We start from the raw sequence: 12,904 nt of genomic DNA, 5'->3' as shown, positions 1-12,904 counted from the left end.
CTGTTAATATATTTACAGCCGCTCCGCATCATTATTACTGCTTGAGCTCCACCTCCTCTTGGATTAGTGGTGGCATTAGATTCTCATATGAGAGCCGGCGGTAAATGTAATGTGTTTGAATTATCCTGAAACCACCTCCCCCACCCCACCTCCTCCTCATCTGTGGAAAAATTATTTTCCATGAAACTGGCCCCTGGTGTCCAAAAAGTTGGGGAACTGCTGTCACACAGTCATGTGTTGAGGTCTGAAAGTCTTTTAGGTGTCAAGCTTGACCTTGTTGTGAACTGAAGCTTTGTGAAGTTTTAATGATACAGAAAGAAGTAGTTCAGATGAGTCAGATCTCCTTTTTTCATTAATTTTTATTGGAGTATCGTTGCTTTACAGTGTCGTGTTAGTTTCTGCTCTACAGCTAAGTGAATCAGTTATGCATATACGTATATCCACTTCTTTATAGATTTCCTTCCCCTTTAGGTCACCACGGAGCATTGGGTAGAGGTCCCTGTACAGTACAGTCAGATCTCCTTAATCAGACTCTCTTGAGTATTTCAGCTTTCAGTTTATTACCTGAGTAATTATTTTGTGCCTGTGCCTAAGGCACTGTACCAAGCATTATAGGGAAAATAGTGGTTCTACCTTAGTTTTGAACAGACTTTTGAAGTTTAAGTGTACTAAGTCGTGTACATATTTTTAAAGGAAAACACAAAGACTGTTACAAGATTGTCTGTCTTTTATTGATTACTGTTTGCTGCTATACTAAGTATTTCAGACACTGTCTTCTTTTAAGATTCATTCATTTGTTTGCACTGGGTCTTTGTTGCTGCTTGCAGGCTGTCTCTAGTTGTGGCAAGCGGGAGCTACTCTGGTCACGGTGCATGGACCTCTCACTGCAGTGGGTTCTCTTGTTGCGGGGCATGGGCTCGAGGTGCACAGGCTTCGGTGGTTGCAGGATGTGGACTCTGTAGTTGTAGTTCACAGGCAGATGGAGTCCTAACCAGTAGACCACCAGGGAAGCCTTAGACAGTATCTTTTGAGAATCTCATGATATCCCACGAGGAAGGTACCGTTTTCCTTATTTAATAGTTGAGGAAACTAGGGCTCTGAGAGTCCAGTGACATGTAACTAATGAAGGATGGAGCTGGAGATCCCTGTCCTAGAAGAGCAGGTAGGATGTGGGTCTTCTGAGATGGAAGAGATGGCTTCTGTTTTGTGGGGGTGGGTGATAGATTAAGAAAGTCCTTATGAAGTGGCATTTGAATTGGGATTCGAAGGGTGAATAGCATTTTGAAAGGTGGGACATAGAGAAAGAACTTTGAGGAGGAAAAAGGTGAGGAGCATGGGGAAACTGATAACCTGATTGCTTTGCTCTTCTTTGTTGTCTCTGTTCACTTAGGATGGGGCTGATGGGTGGGAAGGTGGGGGATTGAATACCTGTCCTTTGAATCTGATGGTGGAGCTAGGGGCACGCGACTTCCACGTGACATAAAAGTGACTGCCGTCTGGAAAGTTAAATTCTAGTTGACTGTGGAGTCTTTTTTGTTTTTAATTATTTATTAATTTCTGGCTGCACTGGGTCTTCATTGCTGCATGAGCGCTTTTACTAGTTGCAGTGAGTGGGGGCTGCGCTTCAGTTGCAGCGTGCAGACTTCTCATTGCGGTGACTTCTCTTGTTGCGGAGAACAGGCTTTAAGTACGTGGGCTTCAGTAGCTGTGGTTCCTGGGCTCTAGAGCACAGGCTCAGTGGTTGCTAAGGCTTAGTTGCTTTGCAGCATGTGGGATCTTCCCGGACCAGGGATCGAACCTGTTTCCCCTCCACTGGGAGGTAGATTCTTAACCACTGGACCACCAGGAAAGCCCCTGTAGACTTTTAAGTGATCAGAAGGGAGGAGAATTAGTTGGGGCTGGAGCAGTGGAGGAGGCTTTTGGGAGCAGATGGAAATTCAGAATGACCTCGAGAATGGATAGAGAAGAGAGAAGTGGACATTCAGGCAAAAGGAATAGTGTCAGAAGTATGACCATAAAAATTACTTATTGCAGAGTTTGAAAGAGCTTCTCTGTCAGGACCAATAAGAAGTTTCATTGGAGAGCCGGGTAGTCCAGGATAAGCTGGACAGTGGGGAGTAGGGGAAGTGTTATGAAAGGGTAGGACAAAGACAGTCTCGGCAGCTACTTTATGAGAATGTGGCTTGTTTCAGTTGGAAAGCCGGGCCTGTGGAATGGGCATCCTTGCTGGGACAGGGATTCTAGGCGGCCGCAGTGGGAGGGGAAGAAGTTGCTACCATCTAGCACCAGGAAGGAGTCATAAAGATTCCAGGAAGTCAGGGATGGCCCCACCCCTCAGTGGAGCGTGGGCTTACATTAGGCCTTCTGATAAGCCCCCTTTCTCCAGGTATTTCCTGCTGTGGGCTGTGCCCTGGTCCCTTCATGCTGCATGTCCTCAGATTACATACAAATAAGAATGTTCGGAGGGGGAGACCCTAGTGTGACTGGATCTGGGTTCCTTGGGCATATGTGTATGGTAGCAGAGAGAAACAGCATTCTGAGGAGTGAAGGCAAAGAGGTCCTCTTGTCAGACAGGATAAGCCACTGATGTGGAGAAGCTGCTTAGGTAGGACAGAGGATTTCAGTAAGTGGAGGCTCAGGTTTCGGCCTGTTACTTCGGGGACATGCTGGGAGCTGCTCAGGGCTTCACTGTAAGTTCTAGTCTTCCTGTCACATGGCTGAGAAGCTTCCAGGTTCTTGGTGTGTTATGCCGAAGTCGCGAAATCTCCCAGTGACCACCAGGGAGCTGATATCCGATGCAAAAGCAAGAGAGTTTTTATTACCAAGTTCGAGCTGGGGCCCCACCATAACTGATGTAGTGGCTATAGGGAGGAGCTCCGGGTTTTGGATTACATTGCTTATATAGGGAGTGTTCATGAAAAAAAGAATTTCTAGGTAGGGGGACGTCCGATTGGTCACTTTCTTTTGAAGGGTTGTGTGTTGGTCCCTATTACCTAGATAGACCACAAGTTCCTGAACGTTAAGTCAGGAGATTCTGGTCTGGGGTCCGATTGGCTCGTGGGTGGTGGGGTGAGGTCAGGGGATTTCCAAAGGCTCTTTTCCCGGAACCTTACAAAATGGAGTTTTTCTGTTAACAAAATGGAGTAGCTTAGATACTTCAGGTGGTCCCTGGTGGTCCAGTGATTAAGAATCCGCCTGCCAGTACAGGGAAGATTCCACATGCTGTGGAGCAACCAAGCCCACACGCTGCATCTTGAGAAAGCCCAGTGCAGCCAAAAAAATGAAAATAAAAAAGAAGTTTGCAGGTTGTGGCCTATGCATAGATGCTGGCCTGTACCCATCCTTGTTGCAGGGCCACGGTGGGGGGTCAGCATGGGGATGAAGAAGGTGCACATAAGCCAACCCCTGCCCTGGGAATGGAGCCCCTTTCAGGATAGCAGCTGGGGAACCAGTTTGCTCGTTGATGCAGTCAGCAGTCCCTGAGGGATGGGCCATACCCGTGCCTGAGTGATGAGTATGGTCGACCCCTGACCCCCCCAGCTGTCTGCCTGCGGGGTGCCATCCTCGGGAGGTGTGATATACACAGCCCTTGGCTGTTGTCCTATTTTGAGGGGTGGAGATGTGGAGCGGTGTGTATGTTTCCCTTTATTATACTTCAGTTTTACTTTTTATTTCCTTGACAGATAAAGCCACAGACCCAAGCATGTCAGAACAGGATTGGTCAGCTATCCAGAATTTCTGTGAGCAAGTGAACACTGATCCCAATGGGTAAGGTGACGTCACACACATGCCCGACTTCTACAGGCACCTCAGACTATGTGTGCCTGCCTGTGTTTCTCAGGATTGTTTTACGTAGCTTGGGCTTTGTTTCCTTTTTTCCTCCCTCCATGATCTACTGAGTATGTTATTTTTCTGGAAATAGCAAATTCATGTAGTTTTCTAAAAAAAAAATAAATAAAAGTTTGTAACTGGCAATTATTTTAAAAATTTTAAATAATTTTTATGAAACACTACTGCTGAGGAGCTCTCTGAATGTTAGGGATAGAATGTAACTAGGGTACATAGTAATGTGAAAGATCAGTGTGCTCCTATTAAAAATTTTTTTTATTTGCAGAGTATACTATATTTAGCAGCATATTTCTGAATGTCCATTTCAGAGCCTCAGTAGATGCTTTTGTTGTTATTTAGTCACTAAGTTGTGTCTGACTCTTTTTCGACCCCATGTAGCCCACCAGGCTCCTCTGTCTATAGGATTTCCCAGGCAAGAATACTGGAGTGGATTGCCATTTTTTTTCTCCAGGGGATCTTCCCGACCCACAGATTAAACCTGGGTCTCCTGCATTGGCACTCCACTCCAGTGCTCTTGCCTGGAGAATCCCATGGGCGGAGGAGCCTGGTGGGCTGCAGTCCATGGGGTCGCTAAGAGTCAGACACGACTGAACGACTTCACTTTCACTTTTCACTTTTCTGCATTGGAGAAGGAAATGGCAACCCACTCCAGTGTTCTTGCCTGGAGAATCCCAGGGACAGAGGAGCCTAGTGGGCTGCCGTCTATGGGGTCGCACAGAGTCAGACACGACTGAAGCGACTTAGCAGCAGCAGCAGCTCCTGCATTGCACGCGAGTTCTTTACTACTGAGCCACCAGGGAAGCTTGTTAAGCTAATTTAAATACAGTCTTTTTTTTTTTTTTTTTAAGAAAAAGCAGAGGAAGAGAGGTTAAGATTTTATTGAATTTGATTTCTGAAGTGTCTGAATGGGAACTTTTTTCCCCGCCTAATTTTTGGCCATGAAGCACGGCCTGCAGGATCTCAGTTCCCCAACCAGGTATCAAACTGCCTCCTGCAGTGGAGGTGTGGTGTCTTAACCATTGGACCGCCAGGGAAGTCCCCTGGATAGCAACTTAAGGAATGAGTCTGTTATCCAGATATTTTATCTCCATGTTGCTGAATATTCATTTTGAAAGGAACAAGAAGTTTGATCACATTTTCCGCTCCAAGGTTGACTGAGCAGTTCTCAAATAACAAATAAGATCTGTGCTGCTCTAGACCAAGTTACATACAGGTCTGGGAGCTGTAGGGGTGGGTGGACTGGGGAGAGGATGGTATGTTCTGGAAGCGTAGCCATGAGACGTGGGGGTGGCTGGGAGCCGACCTCCTTTGGGGGCTTGTGCATGGTCGTGTGCAGTCACATCCTGCCTCTGCTCTGGGACCCAAGCCCCTGGGGGAGAGGGGACTTGACCGAGCATGCTCAGCCAGACGAGTTGGTGTGTTCCTCTCCGCCCAGAGTCTTTGTTTTCCCTTAGCTCAACCCATGCGCCCTGGCTGCTGGCCCACAAGATCCAGTCTCCGCAAGAGAAAGAAGCTCTTTATGCCTTAACGGTGAGTTTGGCTTGCCCCTTAGCCTTAGCTCTCCTGTCCCAAGGCTAGCATTTCAGTGTGGGAAAGAGTCTCTGAGAGGTTCACCTTCTCTGGCCTTCAGAACGCAGGCTAGAGGGAGTTCTGGGCTCAGATTGCCCCATTGTAGATCTGTTCCTGGAGAGTAGCATTGAGGCTGCCTTGCAGGAAGGAAAGGAAGGCTTTATTTCCTTTTGCCCTTGTTAGACCAGGACTGGCAAGGTCAAGTGTCCACAGGGCCAGACTGGTAACATAAGTGAGTGAGCCACCTACGGGCAGAACCAAAGAACCAGAGAGACCACGTCCAGTCTAAAGAGGGCCGCTACACAGCAGGACCCGCTGGCTATTGCCAGGGATGAGTGTGGGCCCAGTGTTGCTAGAACTTCCTGTTTAAGAGAAACTGGAAATCCAGATAAAGTCTCAGGATTTTTCAGTATTTGTGACTGATTTGAAATGTTAATGGTGTGGACCCAAGAAAACATTTACAGGCCCAGTTTGTCACTTGAATGCCAGCAGGTAACCCGTAGTTTGACAGTTCCTGAATATTCCATGTCTGATTTCTGCCTCTGAGGAGAAAGAAGGAAGTGATTCTCTGACCAGTTTCATCTGCTCAGAGGGTCTCCATAACAGGTGGGGTGACCTCAGAGTCCCCCACCGAGCGGTTTCCTGGTCACAAACTTGTCAGTTACAACAAGAGCAAACAAGTGCTTTTTTACTTAATCTGAAAGTCTCACCCTTTCTCCCAAACTTTGGTGACTGCAGTCTTGGGCCATGGTCCTAACCAATGCTTAACAGGTTTGGAGCGAGCTGTGGAGCCAATGGCTTCACCTTCTCGTGGGGGTCCTGTGTCTGTGCAGGTGCTGGAGACGTGTGTGAACCACTGTGGGGAGAAGTTCCACAACGAGGTGGCCAAGTTCCGCTTCCTGAACGAGCTCATCAAAGTGCTGTCCCCAAAGGTGAGCGCCCGGGGCCTGGCCCCTCTCTGTGCCACTCGCTGTGGGTGTCACTAAGACCTTACAGGTTAAGAGCTCAGTTCTACCTAGACTACGTCCACTTCAGACACCCGTCATAAGTCTTGGGGATCCCCAAGCTACATGCACTTCTGCCCGACCAGCCACTAGTTCAGAGGTTCCTCTGACCCCCTCTGCCAGGTTGCCTAATTCACTGGATGGATTCACAGAACACAGAGAAGCACTATACTTAATAATATCCTTTTATTTTAAAGGGTGTAAATGAGATACATAGTTCCAGTCCTCTGATCACATGGTCAGCCCCTCCCTTGAAGCTAGGTGTCCACCAGCAATATTCAGCATAAACTGGGGTATGGTCCCTGGGGAGGACTTGTAAATAACAAAGACCTTCCTGTCACTTAGGAAATTCCAAAGGTTTCTGAAGTTCTGTGTCACGAGGAACTGAGGAGAAAGGTCAAATATTTTGGAAATTATATCTATCACATATATAATTTCCAAAATTCTTTTAGTTATGAGGATTAATAAATCCTGTTATTTATTTTAAGAGGATCTTTTATTAGCAACTTCACTTTCACTTTTCACTTTCACGCATTGGAGAAGGAAATGGCAACCCACCCCAGTGTTCTTGCCTGGAGAATCCCAGGGACGGGGGAGCCTGGTGGGCTGCTGTCTATGGGGTCGCACAGAGTCGGGCATGACGGAAGCGACTTAGCAGCAGCAGCAGCAGTATTGATTTCTGACCATGCTGTGTCTTGGTTGCAGCAAGCAGGGGCTCCTCTCTACTTCCGGTGTGTGCACGTCTCGTTGTGGGGCTTCTCTCATTGCGGACCACGGGCCCTAGGGCACACAGACTTCAGTAGTTGCATCGTGTGAGCTCAGTCATTGGCAGCTCACAGACTTAGTTGCCCCCACGGTATGTGGGGTCTTCCCTGAGCAGGGATCAAACCTATGTCCCTGCATTGGCGGGTGGATTCTTAACCACTGGACCACCAGGGATTTCCTAAGAGGATCTTTTAAGAAATAATGATTCAAAACATTTGAGTTTCAGCAATTCCTTTCACTTTACCTTATTTTCGTTCCACACTAAAAAAAAAAATGAGTGCCCCCAGTAGCTCTAACCTAGGCCAGTACATGGTAGGATTGAATTTTCATGGCTTTGGAGGTTGACTCCTTGAAACTCAGAAAGAGTGCTGGGATCGGATGCCAGATAATTTGTTCCCTCACTCAACCAACCTTGAGCAGCTTGCTTCTTAGCTGCCATCTCTTCAGTGATACTGTGATACTGTGGGCTGGGCCGTCTACTAATGAAACTGCCCAACTCGGATGGGATTTGAACCCAGCCAAAACTTAGGTTGAGACTTGAACCTGTGGGCTGGGATTAACACCCACTATCTCTCTCTCTCTCTTTTTTTTAATTTTTAAATTTGACTGCACCAGGTCTTAGTTGCAGCATGTGGGATCTAGTTCCCTGACTAGGGATCAAACTCAGGCCCCTTGCACTGGGAGCATGGCGTCTTCACTGCTGGACCACCAAAGAAGTCCCCACTGTGTTTTAATTAAAAGCAGAACTTACTGAAGCTCAGGTTCTTTTGTTTTAATTTTTTATTAACACCTAAAACATTTTGTATTGAGGTATACCCAATTAACAATGCTGTGATAGTCTCAGGTGAATAGCAAAGGGGCTCAGCTATACACATACATACATCCACTCTCCCCCAAAACCCCACTCTCATCCGAGCTGCCACATGACATTGTGAAGCTCACGTTCTTTATGTCTCAGCACAGAAGGGATTCAGCAAGAGGCAGAATATAGATAAGTGGATTTATTAATACAGAATGCTTGTGAGGGTTGCAAGTGGGCTGGCAAGGGGCCTCTGTCCTGAGAACTAAGTGGGGAAACAGATTTGTTTGTAGAGGGATACATTGCATAGATAGAATGTAAGCTGTCTCAGAAGATGAGAGTGGCCCTGAAATACGGGATAGTTTTTGTGGGCTCAGTAATTTCATAGGGTAACAAGTAGGAGGATTAGTCCAACTATTTTATGGAAGGCGGGGTAGAGATTTCCAGGAATCGGGCCACTGTTCTCTCTTTGGCCTCTCATGGTCAGGCTTGGGACTGTCGTGGCTGTGTGTGTGTGTCTTTAGCTGATGTATTGCAGTGAGTGTGTAATGAGGCTCCAGGTCTACTAGAAATCGAATCGCACCACCATCTTTCACCTATTCGGTTCTGACTAGGTTATGTTGTATCCTCAACATCTGTGTCCTTCTTTGAAGGTTATGTCCTCCAGCCCTTTCTCCTGTCTCGCTAAGGCCCTTCAGCTCAGTAATTCCCTTTCCTTTTTATCTTTAGTACCTAGGCTCCTGGAGTACAGAAAAAGTTAAGGGAAGAATCATTGAAATACTCTTCAGTTGGACAGTCTGGTTTCCAGAGGACATCAAGATCCGAGATGCTTATCAGATGCTAAAGAAACAAGGTCTGACTACATTGCATTCGCTTCCCACAGAGGTGGTTCCTTCTTGCTTTTCTGTACAGTTTGTCATTTTGGGGTGAAAGCTGGAGATCTTGAGTCCAGTAGACACAGTAATCGAGGCTGATGGAAGTAATTTCAATCCCTGAAAGTGGGCAGACTTTTCCTTCTGGTTAGCAGGAACTGGGGCTTCCCTGATAGCTCAGTTGGTAAAGAATCTGCCTGCAGTGCAGGAGATCCCAGTTTGATTCCTAGGTCATGAAGATATGCTGGAGAAGGATAGTTTACCCACTCCAGTGTCCTTGGGCTTCCCTTGTCGCTCAGATGGTTAAGAATTCAGCAGGAATTGAGCTGGGTTTGAGATGGTTGTTGCTATAGTTACCCTTACTATACCAGGTTTCAGATTCCTCTGGTGTTGGCTTGTGTTTGAGGTGGGGGCTGATCGCCTAGAGAGTTTCTCGCAGTATCTACTCTGCTCTCAGCTTTGGGTCTTCCTCTTGCTCTACATCTCAGAAGAGTTCTTATTCCATTGCCTATGCTGACAGTAGACCCTTATTACTTGTTCCCTGATGCCCTTCGCCTGGCGCTAGTGGCGGTTCTATTCTGATTAAGCCTCGGTCGTAGGAAGGCATGTGTCCCTGGTCTTGGAGGGACCTGTTTGTGATCCTGTTCCACCCCATCTCGGGCTGGAGCCAGGACACATTGCACCCAGGGGTGCAGGCTTTTCTGTTCTTTTTTTCCAGCTGCCTTAGGTTTTTACCACTCTTCTAAGGACCGCAGGTGCATTGTCCTTCCCCCAGCAGTGTGAGGCTTCTCTCTGGGGAGAGAAGGATTTCGGTGGACCATTGGGCCTTTCCCATTCTCTTTTTGTGAGGCCCTTGGAGAATGAGCCTGTTCCTCTTGTGAAGCGAGCTCCAGAGTGTGTCCTGTGTCAAAGCTGGGAGTGCACGTTCCTTTTCTCAGGCTCTGTGGGAGGAACCAGATTTAGGATGGGCTATTTTTTTCCCCTTTCACATGCACTCAGTATTTTTATGAGTATCAAAGATCCTACACTAATTTCTGGGCCCTGAGAGGTTGTGTACTGCATAAAATGGTCAGTATTTGTATAGTGTAGGGACCGTAGACTGCTAGTCTTAGGGACTGCCTCTGCTCTGATTTAGTTGGCTCTGACCATCCCCGACTTGGGATTCTCTCAAGGGAGGATACAGAGCCTTGGTCATGCCCTGGGTGTTTCCCTTTAAGGTCTCTGACAGTGTCTTTCTGGTGGGAGATCAGGAACCAGGGGTTTCTGGACTTTATACTGGATCCTGTTGATGTCAGCAGATATTTATATCAGCATATCCATGAATTGCATTTTTTAGGTATAATAAAGCAAGACCCTAAACTTCCAGTGGATAAAATCTTGCCCCCACCTTCTCCCTGGCCCAAGAGCTCCATCTTTGATGCTGATGAAGAAAAGTCAAAGGTAAGAAGCTTCTCCCTGACCATGGAGGCCAACCTGGAGTCTGAGCCAACCTCTTCTTTGAGGGACTCCCCTCCAGTACCCTCTGATCTGAACTGGCATGTGGGGAGGTGGGGTGAGTTCTCTCTGGAGCAGAGAGAGGTGTCTTAGGGTCTGTATGTTGTCTTCATGGAGAGGTCAAATAAGTGACCTATTCTTTGGGTCTTCCACCTTATCTGTTCGGTGTTCCCGGGGGAAAGAAGGTACAAAAGGCCAACCCTAGTGGGTAGTGTGGGGGGTCAGTCGTATCCAGAATGTGTGCAGTGTTTGGGGAAGGGGAGTGGGGAGGAAAGCATGGGTTGCACGTTGGTTCAGATCAAAAGAGAAAGCATCAGTAAGCCCGATCTTGCCCGTTTTCCTTCCGTTCCTGCCTCCAGTATCGCTGCTCCTCAGACATCATTAAGAAGAGGGGAGGGAGAAGCAAGGTGGTCCAAACCTAGGCCACGACTCGGGGATAACTCCAGGGTACCTCTGAAAGGTGGCAGTGCTTTTGGTCATTACTGTTCTCGGTCGCTTACAAGGTCTGATGAGTGTAGGACCAGGAAGACTCCAGTCCAAGGATGGGTCTCTTCTGGTGCCCTCTGCCTTCCAGCCGCACCTGTCAGCTGTCCTCCTCCCTTGGATCTGGGTGCTCGCTGTGGGCAGGATGAGCAGAGCTGTGCTGGGCTCTGGGCGGCTTTCCCTCGGCTCCTCTCCTGCGGGGTCCTCAGGAGGGGCAGGGGAAGAGGTGTGGCATGGACTCCTGAGAAAGTCAGTCTGGTGTCAGCTTGGGCCAGCTGCTTAGACACTGCGGTGCTCAGAAAGATGGCTCTCCATCTTTCCTGCCGTCTATCCAATGAGGAGTGAGTGACTCCACGTGTCAGGCTTTCCACTAGGCATTGGGAACAAAGTGGATGAGATTCCCGAGGTCTCTCACATCAGAGTGTGTGGTCTAAGACTGCCTCTGTACTATTGACATTTTGGGCCAGTTAACTTCCTTGTTGGGGGCTGTCATGCACTGTGAGGTGGGGTGTATAGGTGTCCCTGACCTCTACCCACTGGATGTCAGTACTGCCCCCAGTTGTGACCACTGACAATGTTTCCAGACTTGGCCGGATGTCTCCTGGACATCCATCTCCATTCCTTGTTGAAACACCAGTGTTCTGTGGGGAATGTCATGATGGTCGTGATCGTTAAATTATTGCGTCATCGTGAGGATTTAGTAAGGTCATGCATTTAATGTGCGAGCTGTTGTGGCAGGTAATTCTGCTGTTGCTGGTGCTATTGCTCTGAGCCGCTTGACACAGGGAATTAGTTTCACTGAGTCGTGTTCCCTTTCCAGCTTCTGACAAGGCTTCTGAAAAGCAACCATCCTGAGGATCTTCAGGCTGCAAACCGGCTGATCAAGAATTTGGTCAAGGAGGTGGGCATTTTCCAGGGGGTTCTGCAGAACCAGCATTTGACAGGGGCTGGACAGTGTAGGGAGATCCCCTGGAGGAGGGCATGGGAACCCACTCCAGTATTCTTGCCTGGACAGTTTCATGCATGGACAGAGGAGCCTGATGGGCTATAGTCCATGGGGTTGCAAAGAGTTGGACACAACTGAAGCAACTTGGCAGCAGGGACAGTATGTGTGTGGGGGGGGGCGGGTACAGTTAGCTGGAAGAAGATACAGCCGCCTAGCCCTGAACCAGGGAACAGCTATGATCTCCCTGAAGGGTAGCAAGGTGGTGCCTGGAAGCAGAAACTTCTGTGTGCTTCCAAGTACTTCTGTCCAAGAACTCAAAGCATTTCACAGACCCCGGTTTCTGTCTCAGTGACCAGTGTTGGTGTGGGAATCCAGGTATGGGATTTTCCTCTCCAGAGGGATGGAGGCTGGTAATACAGTGGACACATGCTCCCCCTTGTCTGTCCCAGGAATTCCAGACTTTGAGCATCTTCTTGCCCGCTGAGTGAACACTCCACCCATTCAGTGTTTCGGTGGCTTCCCTGAGCTCTGCACAGCACAGCATGCCTCTCCCGGCGCACATTCAAGCTTTATCCATAGCGTCTGTCCCTCACTTCATCGTCTTTCTCCCGAAAGGAACAAGAAAAGTCGGAGAAGGTGTCCAGGAGGGTCAGTGCTGTGGAGGAAGTTCGGAGCCACGTGAAGGTGCTGCAGGAGATGCTGAGCACATACCGCAAGCCAGGACAGGCCCCGCCAGACCAGGCGGCCTTGCAGGTACTCTTTTCAAAAACAAAGGCAGGAAGGACTCAGTATGCCTGACATACTAAGAATATGCACAGATTTCAAGAGGCCCTCACACAGTCAAAATGACAGGCATGTTCCTCTCCCCCTCAAACTTCTCCTTCTCCTCCTCCTGTTCCTCCCTCTCTCCCAAGCAACCACTGATAGGTGTTTCCCCTTCTAGTTAGTTTGGGGCTTCCCAGGTGGCACTAGTGGTGAAGAATCCACCTACCAGTGCAAGAGATGCCAGGGACACATGCTCCGTTCCTAGGTCGGGAAGATCCCCTCTAGGAGGAAGTGGCAACCCACTCCAGTATTCTTACCTGGAACATTCCACAGACGGTAGAACCTGGCAGGCTGCAGT

The 12,904-nt window shown here is 48.3% G+C and overlaps 1 protein-coding gene across 1 annotated transcript in view; it reads left to right on the top strand.

Annotated features, from left to right (window-relative positions):
• The window catches only part of GGA2 (golgi associated, gamma adaptin ear containing, ARF binding protein 2), a 28,505-nt gene that overhangs the window by 5,060 nt on the left and 10,541 nt on the right, over nucleotides 1–12,904 (top strand). Inside the window, exons 2-8 of the mRNA XM_069570352.1 lie at nucleotides 3,684–3,768; nucleotides 5,304–5,379; nucleotides 6,252–6,350; nucleotides 8,716–8,839; nucleotides 10,195–10,298; nucleotides 11,656–11,736; nucleotides 12,397–12,534. Of these exons, the coding sequence (XP_069426453.1) occupies nucleotides 3,684–3,768; nucleotides 5,304–5,379; nucleotides 6,252–6,350; nucleotides 8,716–8,839; nucleotides 10,195–10,298; nucleotides 11,656–11,736; nucleotides 12,397–12,534 (707 nt within the window). The remainder of the gene's footprint in view (nucleotides 1–3,683; nucleotides 3,769–5,303; nucleotides 5,380–6,251; nucleotides 6,351–8,715; nucleotides 8,840–10,194; nucleotides 10,299–11,655; nucleotides 11,737–12,396; nucleotides 12,535–12,904) is intronic.

Source organism: Ovis canadensis, chromosome 24 (assembly GCF_042477335.2).
Source record: "Ovis canadensis isolate MfBH-ARS-UI-01 breed Bighorn chromosome 24, ARS-UI_OviCan_v2, whole genome shotgun sequence".
In the NCBI taxonomy this organism is placed as follows: Eukaryota; Metazoa; Chordata; class Mammalia; order Artiodactyla; family Bovidae; genus Ovis; species Ovis canadensis.
Note: the sequence above shows the minus strand (reverse complement) of the source record. Positions and strands in the feature narration are given on the sequence as shown.